The following is a 15833-nucleotide window of genomic DNA, read 5'->3' as shown; positions in this document are numbered from 1 at the left end:
ATAACATCCTTCCAGCGCCACCATCAGCCTGATTGATTCCGGCTCCTCTCAGCTTTCTGCTGCGCACGCCTCGAACGCCACGCGACGCTCGCCGGTGTCACACGGCCTCGCGAAAGGTTTGAAGAGAGCGGAGGAGACAGGCGACGGGGCCCACAAGGGCCTCGCTGCTCACAGTCCTCCGAGGGGCAACAATAGAAAATTCTGAGAAAAATAAACTGATGGAAGAAACTGAAGGATTCCCAGATAAATCCAGCAGCAGCATCGGCCAACGCTGACTGGTTAAAGATGCTTCCCTGTTGCCACGGCAATTGTACGACAGCACCCAGGAAACCGAGCATCACTCCAATTACCACACTTCACGTGGCTGCAGTTGTCCACACAACACATTCATCATTTCATCAAGTAAACATAAGGATTTGCCACGCTCACCGTCATAGATTACTGCTGTGGCCGAGCACTAATTACGCTTCAGGTAATTATGCAGCGCGGGTGGAGACAGAGGGAGCGCAGCGACGCCCGACCTCAGGGCTGCATGCTGCGACTTTGTGTGTTGTAATCAGCGCTTCATCATCAGAGATGTGAAAAAGTAAATAAAGGAAGCTTCGTACCGATGTGAAATTGTGCCTAAAAGTATTAGAGAGACGCAGAAATGCAAGAGAAAAGCGGAAAAGCCGCTACATCACAAAGCCCTAAAGGCGAGATCCTTCACCAGGAAAATAGATTCGTGGCTCCTTCAGACAGAGATGTGGGCAATAAAAGAAGGATTTGAGAGAATTCTTCATTTGCACAGCCAACAGTTGTTTTCCTGGTAAAACTTTGTACTAAAGCTGACAAATTAAAGCCTGCGTGTATATACAACACTCACTGGGTCCAGAGCCCAAAAACAGGGAGCGATTATGGATTAGAAACATAAAGGTTCATGAAAACGTACTAAGCATGATCTCTGTAACTGGATTCCAGGTTTCGAGACAATGATGAAGAACTTACTGAAATAGGGATTTTGGAACACAATAACGTGTTAAATATTCAAATTACAGTCTCCAACCTGTCCCATATAAAACACAGGCATCGATTACTCCAGTATTTTTAGTTGCAGCATCATCTGTCAGCACCACAGCCGGCTCCGTTCCCGCCCTCGGCCCAGAGCCCACCGCTTCCTCCGCCCGAGGGTTCGGCCGCATCGCTTGCTTTGCTGTTGTCGCTGCGCTGCCCTGTGTGGAGTCAGCACTTTGCCCCACCGGTGTCTCTGTGCAGTTGTGCCCCCCCCCCCCCCCGCCTTTATTTTTAATTTCACGGCTGTACGATTAACTTCCAAGGGCATTTCTGCCACAATTAATTTTGGTCCCCGCTGCAGTATTCAGTAAAACATCTGAACGGAGCGTTCCTGGCGTGGAGGCGAGCTGTCACACGCTCTGCATTCAGGGCTTTATGCTCCTGCAGAGGGACGGGGACGGAGTGGGGACAGAACCAATCCCTGTTGGAGCCGATGCTAGCGGCCGATGCTAGTGCAGTATCTCTCTCTCAGGAGCAAACACAGAACAATTCAGGGCATTTCTAATGCAGATACTGCTTCCACTGGGACTTAAATCTGCATTGCAGACGGATCCATAGGTGTCAGTTCAGACACAGCACCGCAGAGGGAACCGAGCGCTGTGCAACGGACCAACGCGAAACCTAAAACTCCCTCAATTTATCAAAGTGGCCCCACAGATCAATGAGGATTACTTGGAAAGAAAGCGCTGCTCATGTGGAGGTGCATTTCCATTACCACGCCACAATATTGGCCTTTTGTCTATTGATCAAATCACCGCGTCTTAGTTTGGGCAATAACTCAAACGCAGAGAAAAGGCAGAGGTGTGTGTGTGTGTGTGTGTGTGTGTGTGTGTGTGTGTGTGTGTGTGTGTGTGTGTGTGTGTGTGTGTGTGTGTGTGTGTGTGCCCATTTCCTCACGTCCTACGGATACGGACCCGGATCACGCAATCACATCAGTGTAGAGGTCAGGCCCAACTCAGGAAGCGCATTGTCAAACAGTAAAGGGATTATACCTGTAATCCAAATGGTGAACACCGCCACCGCAGCGGGCGGCGTCACCTTGTGCCAGAAGACTGGAGCCCGGAGCAAATAACATAAAATCATCATTTATGACGCGGCCTTAATGTGTCCTTCAAAATCACTCTCCTTCCACAACCGCGCGGGTTTTCTGCTTCGCTCTCGCTCAGATTTTTCCAGCGCCTCATCCACCGTGAGGGGAAATATCCGTCAATCGCCTCAAGCCCTCGAGTCGTTTAGAACAACTCATATTCTTCACCTGATATTTCACTCCCTCGCGCAAAAACAACGCGGGCTGAGGTCAGGTGGCAGCGCTAAACTGGAGTCGAACTGGAGAGGAGCCTGTGGAGAAAACAGTCAAACCAGTCAAAGCCGCGCAAAGAGAGCGGATGGGTGGAGCGGCTCCATTTAGGGCCGAGAAGAGAAGTTAACCTGGTTCCACCAGAGCTCAGGGTTTAAACCCGACGTCTGGGAGTGAAGACCCCCCTGTAAAAAAAACGCTGGTGTTTGTGTATAAACATCAGCTGACCTTGGGAAGTGGCACAGCAGGGGGGCGCGAGGCAGACGCACTGTGAAGGGGCCACGCTAATAATGAGGGGCCTGTCAACACTTCTAACACTTTCTGCTCACGCATTTGCAGATTTGGAGCCGAGCCGGCGCCTCAAATCCAGCAGCGGAGGAGCCGGTTCCACTCCTCGCTCGGCTCCGAGGACTCGCGGGTCGAGACCCTGATCTCCAGAGCTGTTTCCATGATGCAGTGCTGATCTTCAAAACACCAAATCCAGACTTCATGAGCATAGAGTGCCACGCGTGTTTCATGGTCAAAGCTGCACGTTGGGACCAGGCCGTGGAGCGCGACCTTTGACCTCTCCAAGGTACAGCCTGACTCCAGCTAAGAGGCAGCTGAACGCTGTGTGGGGTTTATTTAACCGTTCATTTCCTGTCAGGGAGCAGATGAGATCGCACTGATGTATTAGAGAATTAATGAGCAGATTCTCACCACAGTGAAGCTTCGTTAATACACACATAGTTGGATGTGTTTGTGTTTAATGATCACAATGCCCATCAGTTGCTTCACACCCCTCAGGTACTGGAGGTGTAAACACAGCGTGTCACAGACGCTCTGTTTGACATCAGCCAAAGCAAACAGGACACGTTCAGATCCAGGATGTTGGATGCATTTGTGAGAATATTCCACGTTTTCAAACAAGCAAATGTCCGAGCTCAAGGGAAAAACTGAATAAGGACCCGACGGAGTTGGTTGATAAAATGGTCAGTCAGCGCATATTTGTACGCATTTGACACCAGCTTGGAAAAAAAAAACCTGCTAAAGCTTTGAATCCATGGATTTTGAGGCCTGGGAGGTGCAGCACTGCAGAGAGCAGGTCTCAGATCAGCAGGGCTGCCTCCAGCCTCATCCAACACAGCCATTAGTGTTCGCTGGTGAGGGATCGCGTCCTTGTTGCAGAGAAAGCCACCGGTTCTGGTCGTTTACAGCAGGAGGGGCTGCGGCGCAGAGATCGTCCCAACGAGGACGGGCCGAGCGGTTCCATCGGGCTTTTATGAGTGTGTGTGTCACCTCCACGCTCCTCAGCACAGAGCAAATACTGACATATACACTGGGCTGCATTGGAGCAGCGCGGCCCCAGAACCCGACTTCGTACTCAGAGGTTCCGCTCTGCCTTCGTCCGACGCGCTGACATTTTGATCACATCCTCACTTGTCAAAGCGTCTGCGTTTGAAGCCCACGGGTTCTCTGTGTTACGGCTCCAGCTGCTCAAAGACGCCTGCTGCGTCACGGCCGCACGCAGGGCACAGGCCCGTCTCCTTTCATGTGTTCTGATCCAATGGAGTGTTAAACTACGCGATCTGGAGACCGAGCAGCAACTTTGTGATTTATCATTAACTGAATGCAACAAAAAAAAAGACACAGGCAGAGAGCTGGAAGTGGACTGAGTCATAGAATCCAACCAACATGTTGTGTCCAGGATCTGCATCTGTTGCTCACACAAACTGGACTTTTTAATCCTCCTCTGGCAGCTAATGAAAGCCACGGCCGGACTCTGCTCTACAGAACCGCAGCTGTAATTTACTTCAAGCGACACGTTTCAATCTCAGCCCTGGTTCCGCTAATAGAAGTCACTCTTCTCTGAACCCTTTGTTGTTCCTTGCGCTTTCATATTTCTCAGTTCTCCCTCTCACAGCCCGTCTGTCCTCTCATCTACGACAAGACTCTCCTCTCTCTGATCTCCTTCCGCTACAAGCTCTCTCTCTCTCTCTCCCTCCCTCGCTCGCTCATTCTTGCTCCCACTCCTTCCCCCCTAAAGCTCATTTCAGCAGGCGACAGAGCGGGAGACAGAGAGACGCCCCCACTCCTGATTCCCTCACCTCCCTGAAATGATGCTGACTGGCAACAAGCCATAGTAACTGTCTCTGGTTGCCATAGCAACCAACCCAGATGAGGTCCTAATCAAAGTCAACAAGGAACAACAATACGATTTCCATTTTCACAGTTATAGATCGCTTGTCATTCTATCAAGTAACTCCCATTTTCATCCCGAATCAAAGCCTGGTTTTCTTGGAGGGGCCGCTGTGTGTTATGGGTTTCGTGTGGCTGGATCGCATCGAGCGCGGTGAGCAATCACAAAAGGATTGAGCGGAGCGGGAGGTTCACACAGTGTCATAATGCAAAAAGTGATTTCCTGGGTGCTGCGGCGGTTGCCGGCTCTTTCAAAGCGCGCGTCTTCATTCCTGCAACAGAGATGTGCGGTTTGTGAGATGGCAAATGTTTTCGATCGCTTCGTTTCTCTGTCGAGATGTTTCCATGACTCCTATAAAACGCTACAGTCTCACTATCGCCTGGAACGTAACACAGTCAGAGCTTTGTCAAACAAACTGCAGCCTATAATACATCATCAGTACGTGCTGCAAGACACATGTCAGCACTACAAGTCTCCTATAACAGCAGTAGAGAGAATGACGGGCTCTGAGCGGCACCACTCCTCAACCAATGTTAAATCAGCTCAAAAACATAAGGAACGAAGCAGCTTTGGTGCTCGTAAGCACACTGAGGTAGCATCTCGTATGATTAGTTCCACTTCAAGTGTCAAATCTTAAAGTCATCATTTTAATATTTGCTTTACAAAGAGAAAAACATTCTGACGCTTCCTCAGTTTTGTCTGGAAAAAAAACAAACACATTTAGCTCAGTCAGGCAACAAATCGTGATCGTGCACAAGAGGGAACTCGATGATGTTTGGCATTTTTGCCTGAGAAATGAATCAGCGTTTCGCTTACTTAGCACAGATCGGTGCAAAGAAAGCTCGCGAGCAGCATATTTAGGTTGTGCACTGCTGCAATGGTGATGGAGGTCTCTGCTAAATAAGGCCTCATTGAATTAATCAAATAGAAATGTTTTGCTGGTGTGGGTTTGAAAGTAAAGCTTTACGCACCCCATAAAGTGCTTTGGGTTAAAATAGATTCTTCATGCTGCGATGGCCAGAAACAAACAGAGGCCAAAATGTGCACACACACATTTCTGTGACAGACGTGTGCACGCTGCTGAAGTCTGAAATCCCAGAGGGACTCACACTCCTGCAGCCGCAGCTAAAACACGGATCCTCCAGGGACGGAGACAGGCAGCAAGTCAAATCAAATAGAGTGTAGATGATGAGAGGGTGTGTGGGGGATGAGCCGTGCTAACCAAGCCGCAGCCCAGCCAGAAAAAAGGAAGTGGAGGAGGAGGAGGGACTGAAATATCAACCTGAGGGAGGAGCCCATGGCCTGAGGGGAGAACGGGCTTCTTCTGCTCAGCAAACACCCACAGACTCCCATCATGCCCTGCAGCAGCAGAGCAGGATCTGCAGGAGCGTCCCGCTCCTTCAAAGTCCGTGGAAACACCTTCTGCTCGAAAAAAAAAAACAGCGAACGGAGGAAGAGAAACGTGCGAATTAAGAGAGGAAGCGCTGCCTTCCACTCAGCGCGGCTCTGGGGGAGTTCGGCATTAATGAGCATTTAGCATCGCTCCCTTTAGCGACGAGCGGGAGTAAGGATGATTCGCTCTCTCTTCCAGTGGTACAGACTGAGAGTGAGGACAACATAGTGCAGAGCTGCAGATGCGTTTTCTGTTCCTGAAAAGTTACTTAATGAATAAAAAACCACAGCCGACGCCTCGAAATGACAGGTTCCACGTTGTCAGAGGCAGACGTGTCGGATGTACTGCCAGTTCTCCTGCTTTAGTCACACACACACACACACACACAGAAATGAAGGGACTTGGGAAACATCCTTGGAACTTGTCCAGAGCCCAGCGATCGGGTCTGTCTGCTTGTTGCCAGCTTCATCGGGACTGATGGAACAACAGCACCAGCAGGAAACTGTGTGAAAATGCATCATCCTGCCTATTAACGCTGACAAATGGTCCTAAGATGATGCTGCTGGAGGCGACGCCCAAGTGACAAACCTGAGCCCTGGTGTGTGTGTGTGTGTGTGTGTGTGTGTGTGTGTGTGTGTGTGTCCTGATTCGCTGACCTTTCTCACACCATTAACTGCTGTCGATTCAGAGTTCAACAGGGAGAATTTATCTTCTAGGTTCATTCATTTAAAATGTCACATTTAAGCAAAGAAATTCTTGGAGCTTTATTTCTTGTTCACACCAAGGTTTTATCTAACTATGTTCATTTCAACATATAAAGTTCAATAAAACATAAATAAACTTATAAACATTGTATGTTTTTATCCCCTGAAGTCTCAAGGTTGGGTCAATGTAGCATTAATTATTAACTTGGCAGGTTATCGGCTGATCATTTCAACCAAGCATGAGTCCAAAACCTTCTATTTACCTGTATTTAATAAATCATCTGCCGGTGGACACATCTATGCAGCACTGCCTCCAACATTTGAGTGTCGTGTTTTGCTAAATCGAACAGAAGTTCAACCACCGCCGACCTTTGACCTCACATTTCCAGCTCTGCTGTGAGTAAAACTCAGGGTCAGATCATGTCAAAGCAAAGGTTCTCTCAAAAATTATACCTCCCATAAAACTCTTCTACAAAGCATCTGAGCCAAGACATAATGTTTTCTTTTCATTCACCGTATTTACCAGCGGTTTCCTCTCTGACCCACAGTTACTTTCATTCAGACCGGGCCAATGATCCAGTCTGTGACTTCAGGCTTCTTAAATACACTTAAAGCTGAATATTAATAAAAAACATATCAGTCACTAAACTGAACGAAAGGTCGCTGAGTGCAACTCTTACATAAAACTGGGTTTTTATCCATTTTACAGATTCTAACGCGATTTCCAGGTTTATCTGTTTTTCCGTGTCCACCGCTCCTGCTCAGACCGGTTTGTTGCCTGATTAACGTCCTGAAGCAGCTTTCAGCTCGGCGCTGGGATTCTTGCTGAGGGACAACAGGAAGTGGTTTTAGAGCAAATAAACGTTAGTGCCGCTGTCTCCTCCCGTGTTTGGAGCTTGAATGGGGGCCGAGTCCATACATCTGTGCGGTCGACACGCAAACACATAAAGAATGGGGGGGGGGGGCTTTGTGTCTCCTCCAGCGCCACATACACTGACATCCACACATCCACACACCTGTAACCGCACAAAAACTCCCCACACAACATGGCTGCTAATCATAGAACAAAGGGAGGCTCCCGTCAGCGGGCTTTCAATTGATCGGCCATAGAAAGCAACAGGAAGGGCCGAGCGGCAGCTTTGTTATACAGGGAAGAAGTTAGGGCTCAATAACAGGTGGAGGATAAAAGTCAGACGCATTAGCAAAGCTCCGCGCGCCTGTGGGCGCCAGTGTCAGACACAGCACGTCCAAAAAAAAAGGAGCTTTTTTTACAGGAAAACTAAGAAGCTCAGCAAACATATTTGCACAGGACAAAGCCGAGGAGGAAGTCATTCATTCATTCATTCATAAGCTCCCGCTTCATAAACCGTCAGCAGACGACGTGCAAACACAGGTGCAGGAGCGTCTCGTCCCACAAACCGGCGCCGCGCATCAAGGTCTTTGCTTCCACTTCAGCTTAGAAGCCGTTCAGAACCCACAGCAGAACCTGGTTAAAGCACCAGAGAACGAGCGGATGAGGAACAGAGACGGGGAAGAAACTCTGATCCCTGACAGATTCTGTTTGAAACCTTCCAACCCTTGACTAATGTTGTGTGTGCGCGAGCGGCACCGAGGACACACCGCCGCCGCCGCCTCCATTACTGCTCACTGGCAGCGCTGGAGTGGGGGGCAGGATGCGCTGGAGGGTCCTCAGAGTAATGAGCAGCAGCCTGAGTGGCCACTTGCTCATTACAGGAGGCCGCGGCAGGACGGGGAGTCACGCCCGCCCGCCGGCGCCACCGGAGGGAGCGGTGGAGCCACGCGGCACCGCAGCAGAGACGCAGCCGGCAGCAACAAGGAAAAACAAAAGCGCCGTGACGGCTGGGGACCCGTCTAATTAGCGGATCGATACCAGACTGAAGCCGGGCCGGTCCCGTCCCAGAGCATGTGCGCCGACCGCAGCCGCCGCTTAATCCGGACCGACCAAATGAGCGACGCGGCCGAGGAGCCACGTCGGACCCCAGCGGCCGCCTGCCGGCCCCCTGCTGTGCTGGGGACAAAGCCTGAAGCCGAATAATAAACGTGAACACTCACATTAGTGTCACAAGAAGAGGACCGTCAGCCAACGTTAAAGGAATCAGTGTCAGGAGCAGAATACGTCATCAAAGCTGCAGAATGATGCTATTTACACATTAAATGATCTGTTTCATGCACCTGAAGCTGCTTCCTTTATCTAGTTCCTATATTCAATCATGAAAAAAGAAGCACATAACAAGTGTCAGTCACTTGACACCAGGGTGGGAGTTTCACTGTGGAGTCAGAGAAAATCGACTGATTCAATCCTACGTTTACACTCTCCTCTGTTCACTTTGATGCTGTGAGTCATGAGCGACGGCGCCACAGAAACAATAGTAATAAACAGCGTGGCAGTATTTCTGACAGCAGCCGCGTCTGCGTTCGCTGCAGTCGTACGCAACCGACACAAAGGCTTCTCATCAAAGTAGTGACGACTTCCGAACGGCGCCTCCGCGTCCTCAGACCTGTTGCCAAGATACGACCTCAGCCTAATAAGCCAGTTAATTAAGGGTGATTCACCCTCGATTGGTGGCGAAAAGCACAAAGCGACAGACTCCACCATCAAATCAGACGGATCTTCGTGAGAGGAAACCGCGCTTCAATTATCGAGCGTGACGAGATTTTCCTGCCTCGATCCAGCGTTTTTCTGCTAAACTCAGCTGCAGCAGAGGCCCCGCAGCCGAATCGGAGGCCGGCGGCCGAGACCTCGCGTTGGGCTGAATCATGTAAATAAACACCATGGATGAAGATCAGGATCCGTGATCTGGGATCTATTATGCAGGTCTTACACACGCGCACACACGCACACACACACGCACACACACACACACGCACACACACACGCACACACACACACACACACACACACACACGCACACACACACACACACACACCCCACACCCACACACCACCACCACGCCACACCCCCACCCCACACACACACACACACGCACACGCACACCCTCCACACACACGCACACACACACACACACACACGCACACACACACACACACTCGCCTCGGAGCAGAACAACCCACTAACTGACGCCCACATGCGCTGCAGCTTCTATTCAGACACACACCAGGCAGATTAGGGCAGAATCTGCTGACGGCTGGTGCCGGAAACGCACCGCAGGGACTTTCCTCCCAACAAACACCAGGGGCGTCTTACAGCGAGTGGCCCTCGACGTGGTGGACTTTGCACAGGAGGCTTGAAGAGAGTATCAAAACCCAACGGGAGGGTGTAGGTGACGCCTGGAACAGATGCACTCACAGATTCCCCATTAAAGCATAGTTACTGGGTGCGCGCTTGGAGCGGCTCAGGCTTCAACTCATGGAGACGCACGACGTGGACGGGCGTTTGTTTGACTCCTGGTCGGCTGCGAACCCCGGCAGCCAGCAGGTGAGGTCGAGGGTCAAAGGTCAGGGGTCGGGGGTCGGCCCGGGTGGGAAGACGACGTGGTGACAGCCCCCACAGACCCTGAGTGGGAGCTCAGGCGTCCACGGCACACGCCTGAAAGCCTCCTTCTGATTCCAGGCACATCCCACCACTGTGGGGACTAATTAACTGCTTAGGCTAAAAAGATCACTGATAGAGAATTATGAGGAGCAGCAACTTCTTTCACAATGGATGAGTCCCATCTTACGGAGAACCGTGCTCTCATCCTTAGAACCTTCATCTTTGTGTGTGAATCACTCTCTCAGCGGAGGCTCCAGAGGAGGAGCTGCTCTGCTGCCTCTGCGGCCCCTTTGTTCCCGTTTCAAACGCTCGCGGTGCATTTTACCCCTAGTTTATGCGTCTTCAAGGGAAGATGCTGGTCAGGAAGACGCGGCAAAGATAACACAAACAGCAGAACACACAGACGCACAAAGACGCTTTAGACAAAGGTTTGTCAAATGGGCCCCAGGCACCGATCAGGAGCTGACCTTTGCCCTCTGACCCCTGTGGTTGCTGCTCCCCTGTAACCACACACACACACACACACACACACACACACACACACACACACACACACACACACACACACACACACACCTCCCTTCACCCTTGCTCTCTACCCCACTGCCTCTATAATTAATGGTCCTGGTCCGGGTCTTTGGCAGGAAATCAAGACGTGTGCAGCCATAAATATTTACAGGAACCGCCATCAAAGTTTCACATGTAGAGAAACATAACGTTACTACTAAATAAAACACCTCCCTTCGCTGTTTACTTGTGCGCAGGGTGCAGAAGATGGAAACGTCCTCCCTCCGCTCGCCTTCTAAACCGAATCATCTTGAAAACTTTATTCGCCTGTGTTTAAATGCCACCAGACACGAGCGGCGTGTCACCGTCGTACTCACCGAGAATCCCGCCCAGAACGGACACGAGTGCCGCACTCTCGGCGACGTGGTGAGAGCCAGAGCCGCGAAGCTGACGGCCAGGATGAGGCTCCCCAGGACCATCTGGGAGACCCCCAGCGCCAGCATGATCCGGGTCCGGGTCCGGTACTCCCTCAGTCGGGACAGGCTGCGGGACAGCGACGCCGGGCTCAGGGACCCCGGGCCGCCGACGGCGCCGCCGCCGCGGGGCAGCGCGTTTACCGGCATTGTGAGCGAACGCTGCGGGGAACTGGACGACGAGAGCGGCTCGACCGCAGCAGAGAAGCGGAGCGACACCAAATAACGGCAGGCGGTTCGGGATCGCAGAAGACGCAGCCCGCGGTCAGCGTCCGGTGCGCAGAGTCCCCATCAATTAAGATGCTCGGGGGCGCTCGGGTTGGAGACGCGCTGCGGCGAACGCGGCGAGAACAATCGGGAATGAACGCGCGCCAGTTGTTTAGTTTAGTTCACTTCGCCGTGGCTGCTCTCAAGGTGGACGCGACTAAATAAATGGCTGCAGTCCTCGGCGAGCGCTCCGGCACAGAGCCCATTCCTCAAAAGTCAAAGGCGCGTCGTCCTGCTGTCTAACAGCGCGCGCCATTGTCGTGCCCGTCACCGCACGCGCTCCACGAACCCACAGACGGCGAGGAACGTTCAGCGGACAAAAAAAAAAAAAAGAAAAAAAAAAACGCCCCGGCGCGCAATTCTGCGGGCGTCGTTTGGCGCGTGAACACCCGCAGCTCCGCTTCTTCCTCCGCGGCGCTCGCACACGACGGCGGATGTCGGAGCGCGAGCGGGAGACGCACACTGCGCACTGGAGAGGTGCCACTCTGCGCCGCTACATGGCGGCGAGCCGCGCGGACGATGTTTTACTATGGCAGCGGAGGAGGGGAGGGGGGGGGGGGTGAGGGGGGAGGTGGGCTCTCCACTGTCAGGCGGCATTACACAAAAACCCGCGCGTGATTTGTTAGCGCTGCTGGTGATGTAATGGTGGATCAAACGTGGTGGCGTCTGGTCTCCAGGCGCGCGTCGCCTCGTCCACGCACTCAGCACATCAGCTTGATTCCTACTATTTCTAAGAGCGGGGGTTGTGATCCGGAAAAAAAGCTGCAGTCACAGTTTCCCCGCGTTTAGCGGGACTCCTGCGAACTGCCGCTTACAGAAATGAAAATTGTGTGACTTCAGCTTTGTATTAAAACGGCCGAGCTCCGGCGGAACCGGCGCTATGTCACCGAACCGGCGCTATCGTCGTGCAGGCTGCACGCGGCTGGCAGGTGGTTAATGCGACACACCTGGAGAGGGTTCACGCGCGCGCGCGCACACAGCGAGAGACTGACTCAGCCGTTAAACGAGCTTCTTGGAGGTGTCGGTGAAGCGCTAGTGTCCTACAGACATCTGCAAACTTCACAGCTGATACGCATTCAAAGCGCAGGTGGGTGGTGAGTGCTATGTTAATGGAACAAATGCTGTAGTACTACAGGTTTGAAGCAGCCTCTTCTCTGCCTCAGCGTATCGACACGACATCACAGCTGAAGGACTCGTGTTTCTGACCTTTTGCAGCAAACTCATTCTCTGCTCACTTGTGCCACCTGGCGGTAAAAGCGAGACAACTGCGCAGTAGACGCAACAAATGCATTAACACGTTAGCGTTTTGTTTTTATTTACTGCATTGAAACTACAATAACTTTTATTGTGTAAACTACAATGAAAGGAAAAGAAACCACAGTCAGATCCTATTTCTAAAGAAGGAGAAAAATCTCGGGTTTATTTTAAAAATGATTTTATTTATTAATACAGTGGTATAATTAAAATTGTGTTGCAGAGGAGGAAAAAAAGTCAGCCACACGTGAAGAGCTAATATCCAATAAAAGCTGTGTTATATCTAAAAATAATGGTACTGGTGTGCCATACGCAATATATTGTCTATTAGTACAAAAATACATTTAAGGGCACACAATACAGCATCCAGTATCACAAATCAGTGAGGGAGACACCTGGAGAGCACACCCTTCGAAAAGAACATGTTTTAAATGTGTTTAGCCCAAGTACTGATCCTTAAATAGCCATAAAAAGAGCTTTGTGTGAACGTAACATAGTGCGAGTATACTGGTAGAAAACGTGATTATTATTTTCAGGTTATAAGTTTCAAGGCTTGAGGGTATATCCAGAATACAAAGATAACCGCGTTCACGTTCCTCCGCTTTTTCAAACATGTTTTCTCTAAGTTTTATACAAAAAAGAAAGACATACAAAAAGTTCATTTACAAACAAAAGAAACAAGGCAATATGCTTGCTTTATTTACAGCCACTTCTTCTCTGGTTTGTTGTTTTTAAAAGTAATGCATAGCAGATAAAAGAAGAGCAAACCTTTTGTTATTTTTACCAACCGTTACTGTACTAAACCCAAGTTTAATTGTACAATGGGTTCATAAGAAATGGCAAAACATATGACAAACCATAAGTTATCATAACTTAGCTTTTTTATATGAAACGTGAATAATCTGCAGTTAAGGCATTACTGCTTTTTTGAGTATGAGTGCAAGAGCACTCAGCAAGGAAAATGAAAGGAGACAGAGAAATGAATGCGAGGAGGGAACTGAGGAGGCTTCTGGACCTGAGTAAAGGACATGCATAGGTCTCCCTCAGGCTGGAAGGAGAGATGTGGTTTCTCTGTAAGCTACCGGAGATTCATAATAATAATCGAACTTTATTGATCCCGCATTGGGGAAATAAATCTGCATTTTTGCATTTTTTGGGAGCAGTGGGCAGCGGAGCTGGTGTGACGTGTTTTGCTCAAGGACACACCTGGTGCCAGAAGCACGGCTTTAACCTGGGACCTTCTGCTACATACTGAGCTATCAGGCCACTGTCTTACTGTAAGAAAAGGGAGAATAAAGGAAGCGAAGATGGAAGAACGTCTCTAAATATGTGCTGCTCGAGTTTAAATCCAGCTCAGGTTTGTCTGACTCCTTCAACGGGTGCTCGCAAGCGTCACCACTTCCGGTTTAGTTTTACCTCGCGTCTGTCTTAAAACATCATTGATTTTCCTTTAGTTAAAACGTGGAGAAACATACTTATTTAGAAAATGAAAATAAAAAGACTGACCTCGAATAAATTTGAAAAAAATCTTCTCTCTACTACTATATATACTGTAGGCATATATAGCATAAATATCCTGACAAAGATTTTTGAAACATGCACAATCCTTCAAATGTCACCCTTCTATATTCATGTACAATTTACATGACACGTTGCTTTTTACGTAGTGTCAATTCTCTGGGGCCTTCATCAATGCTGCCATATCGCCAAAACTTCAAACCGGGAGAGAGTTTACGGAACAGATTGTTACCTTCATCAGTGTCACGCCTTCATCCATCGGTGCTAAAACAGCAATGACTGGATCTTCTTCATGCTTCTGTGTGTGTGTGTGTGTGCGTGTGTGTGTGTGTGTGTGTCTATCCTCTTCATTGTATCCACCATACTTCCACATTCAGCATCAGCCTGGAGACCAGTCTTTAAAAGTGGTCAATGAGCACAGAAACACAGTTGGCTCCCACCAGGTAGTTGGGGTCCCCGGGGAGCGACTTGTTCTGCCAGCTTTTTGGGTCACCTGGAGTCAAAGAGACAGAGCGTTGGTCATGGTCATCAGTAATAAGAGGGGCTTTTCATAGGGATCACACCACAGCACAGACACATCCAATAATAAAAGCCATGTTATATTTTTATCGACCGTCGCTGACACCTTGTTGCCTGCGAGTTAAAACCCCAGTCACTGTGAGGTCTCCGTGCAGCAGCACTATAAACAGACAGTCTGTGTCAAGGGGACAGTTCTAGTAATCCATCGCCAAACCAAAGGACATGTATCAATACAGTGTTAGCAGCCTCTGGTCAGGCAGCTTCTGACAACAGCCATCCAAGGTTGCTTGACTGTACTTTATGAACCTAATAAAGCCTTTGCCTCCGACTGGCTCAACTGGAGCACAGTTACACTGTCATGAATCTGTGAGGATGAATGACCATTAACTGTTTCTGTCTGCATTATCTTGAGGTGCGTGGGTTTATGAACCTTCATTCGGTAATACATGCACAGTAGGCATGTTAGGCCGACCATTGTGCTGTATTCCCACATCTGGAACACAGGTTTGCCTCAGGCTGTTTTTGGCCATTAAAGGTCTTAATCATCAGTTTGTAGACTTGGCTCAGTTTGATAAAGGGCTCCTGTTTAAGAGCGAGGCCCACAGAGTTTAACATGTTTTCTCAAAAGTATCAAATTAAGTCTCAAGCTGTGCAAATTGCAGCATAAAGGTCACAGTAATCACTACCATTTTCGTTTACACACACTGGCTGTTAATACTGCACCAAAAGAGTTCCTGAAATTCAGACTGTCTTCAAACTATTTCCAAGGTCGTTGATGACCCTTCAAGGTCAACCATTATGAATGTGAATATATCATTATCTTCATGGTTTACATTAGTGTTCTCATCAATCTGCAGCCGTTATGCAGTAGCTGTAAATGCTCATTACATATGTTTTATTAATGCACCCAGACTCTTAATAACGTGTTCCACACGTCATGAGAATATAGTGTGGTGTTTGAACAAACTAAATTATGTTTTGCTTTAGCTAAACACACTGGTTCTGGTATCACACTGTTTCTGATCTCAACCTGTAAGTTAGAAGTAACTTGCAGAAAGACACAGTAAAGATCAGAGAAACAGAAAGACAGATTTATAGGAAGACAAAGAAAAGCAGAGACGCAAAGTAAGAAGGAAACCACAGGGGGACAGGAG

At 49.5% G+C, this 15833-nt stretch overlaps 2 protein-coding genes across 13 annotated transcripts in view; both read right to left on the bottom strand.

The window, feature by feature from the left end:
* The window catches only part of fam189a1 (family with sequence similarity 189 member A1), a 48006-nt gene extending 36110 nt beyond the window's left edge, over positions 1 to 11896 (bottom strand). The window contains exon 1 of one of the 2 annotated variants that reach the window (XM_029143662.3): positions 11026 to 11896. In XM_029143662.3, coding sequence (XP_028999495.1) covers positions 11026 to 11271 — 246 coding nt within the window. In that variant the 5' untranslated portion in view covers positions 11272 to 11896. The remainder of the gene's footprint in view (positions 1 to 11025) is intronic. The other variant, XM_029143663.3, reaches the window with a different exon arrangement.
* A 910-nt stretch (positions 11897 to 12806) lies between these two features.
* tjp1a (tight junction protein 1a) overlaps positions 12807 to 15833 on the bottom strand; it is a 69283-nt gene continuing 66256 nt past the window's right edge. For all 11 annotated transcript variants that reach the window (XM_029143648.3, XM_029143650.3, XM_029143651.3 and 8 more), the window contains one exon: positions 12807 to 14653. In XM_029143648.3, coding sequence (XP_028999481.1) covers positions 14559 to 14653 — 95 coding nt within the window. In that variant the 3' untranslated portion in view covers positions 12807 to 14558. The remainder of the gene's footprint in view (positions 14654 to 15833) is intronic.

This window comes from Betta splendens, chromosome 3, assembly GCF_900634795.4.
Source record: "Betta splendens chromosome 3, fBetSpl5.4, whole genome shotgun sequence".
NCBI lineage: Eukaryota > Metazoa > Chordata > Actinopteri > Anabantiformes > Osphronemidae > Betta > Betta splendens.
The sequence above is the reverse complement of the archived record's forward strand: the minus strand, read 5'-3'. Positions and strand labels throughout refer to the sequence as shown.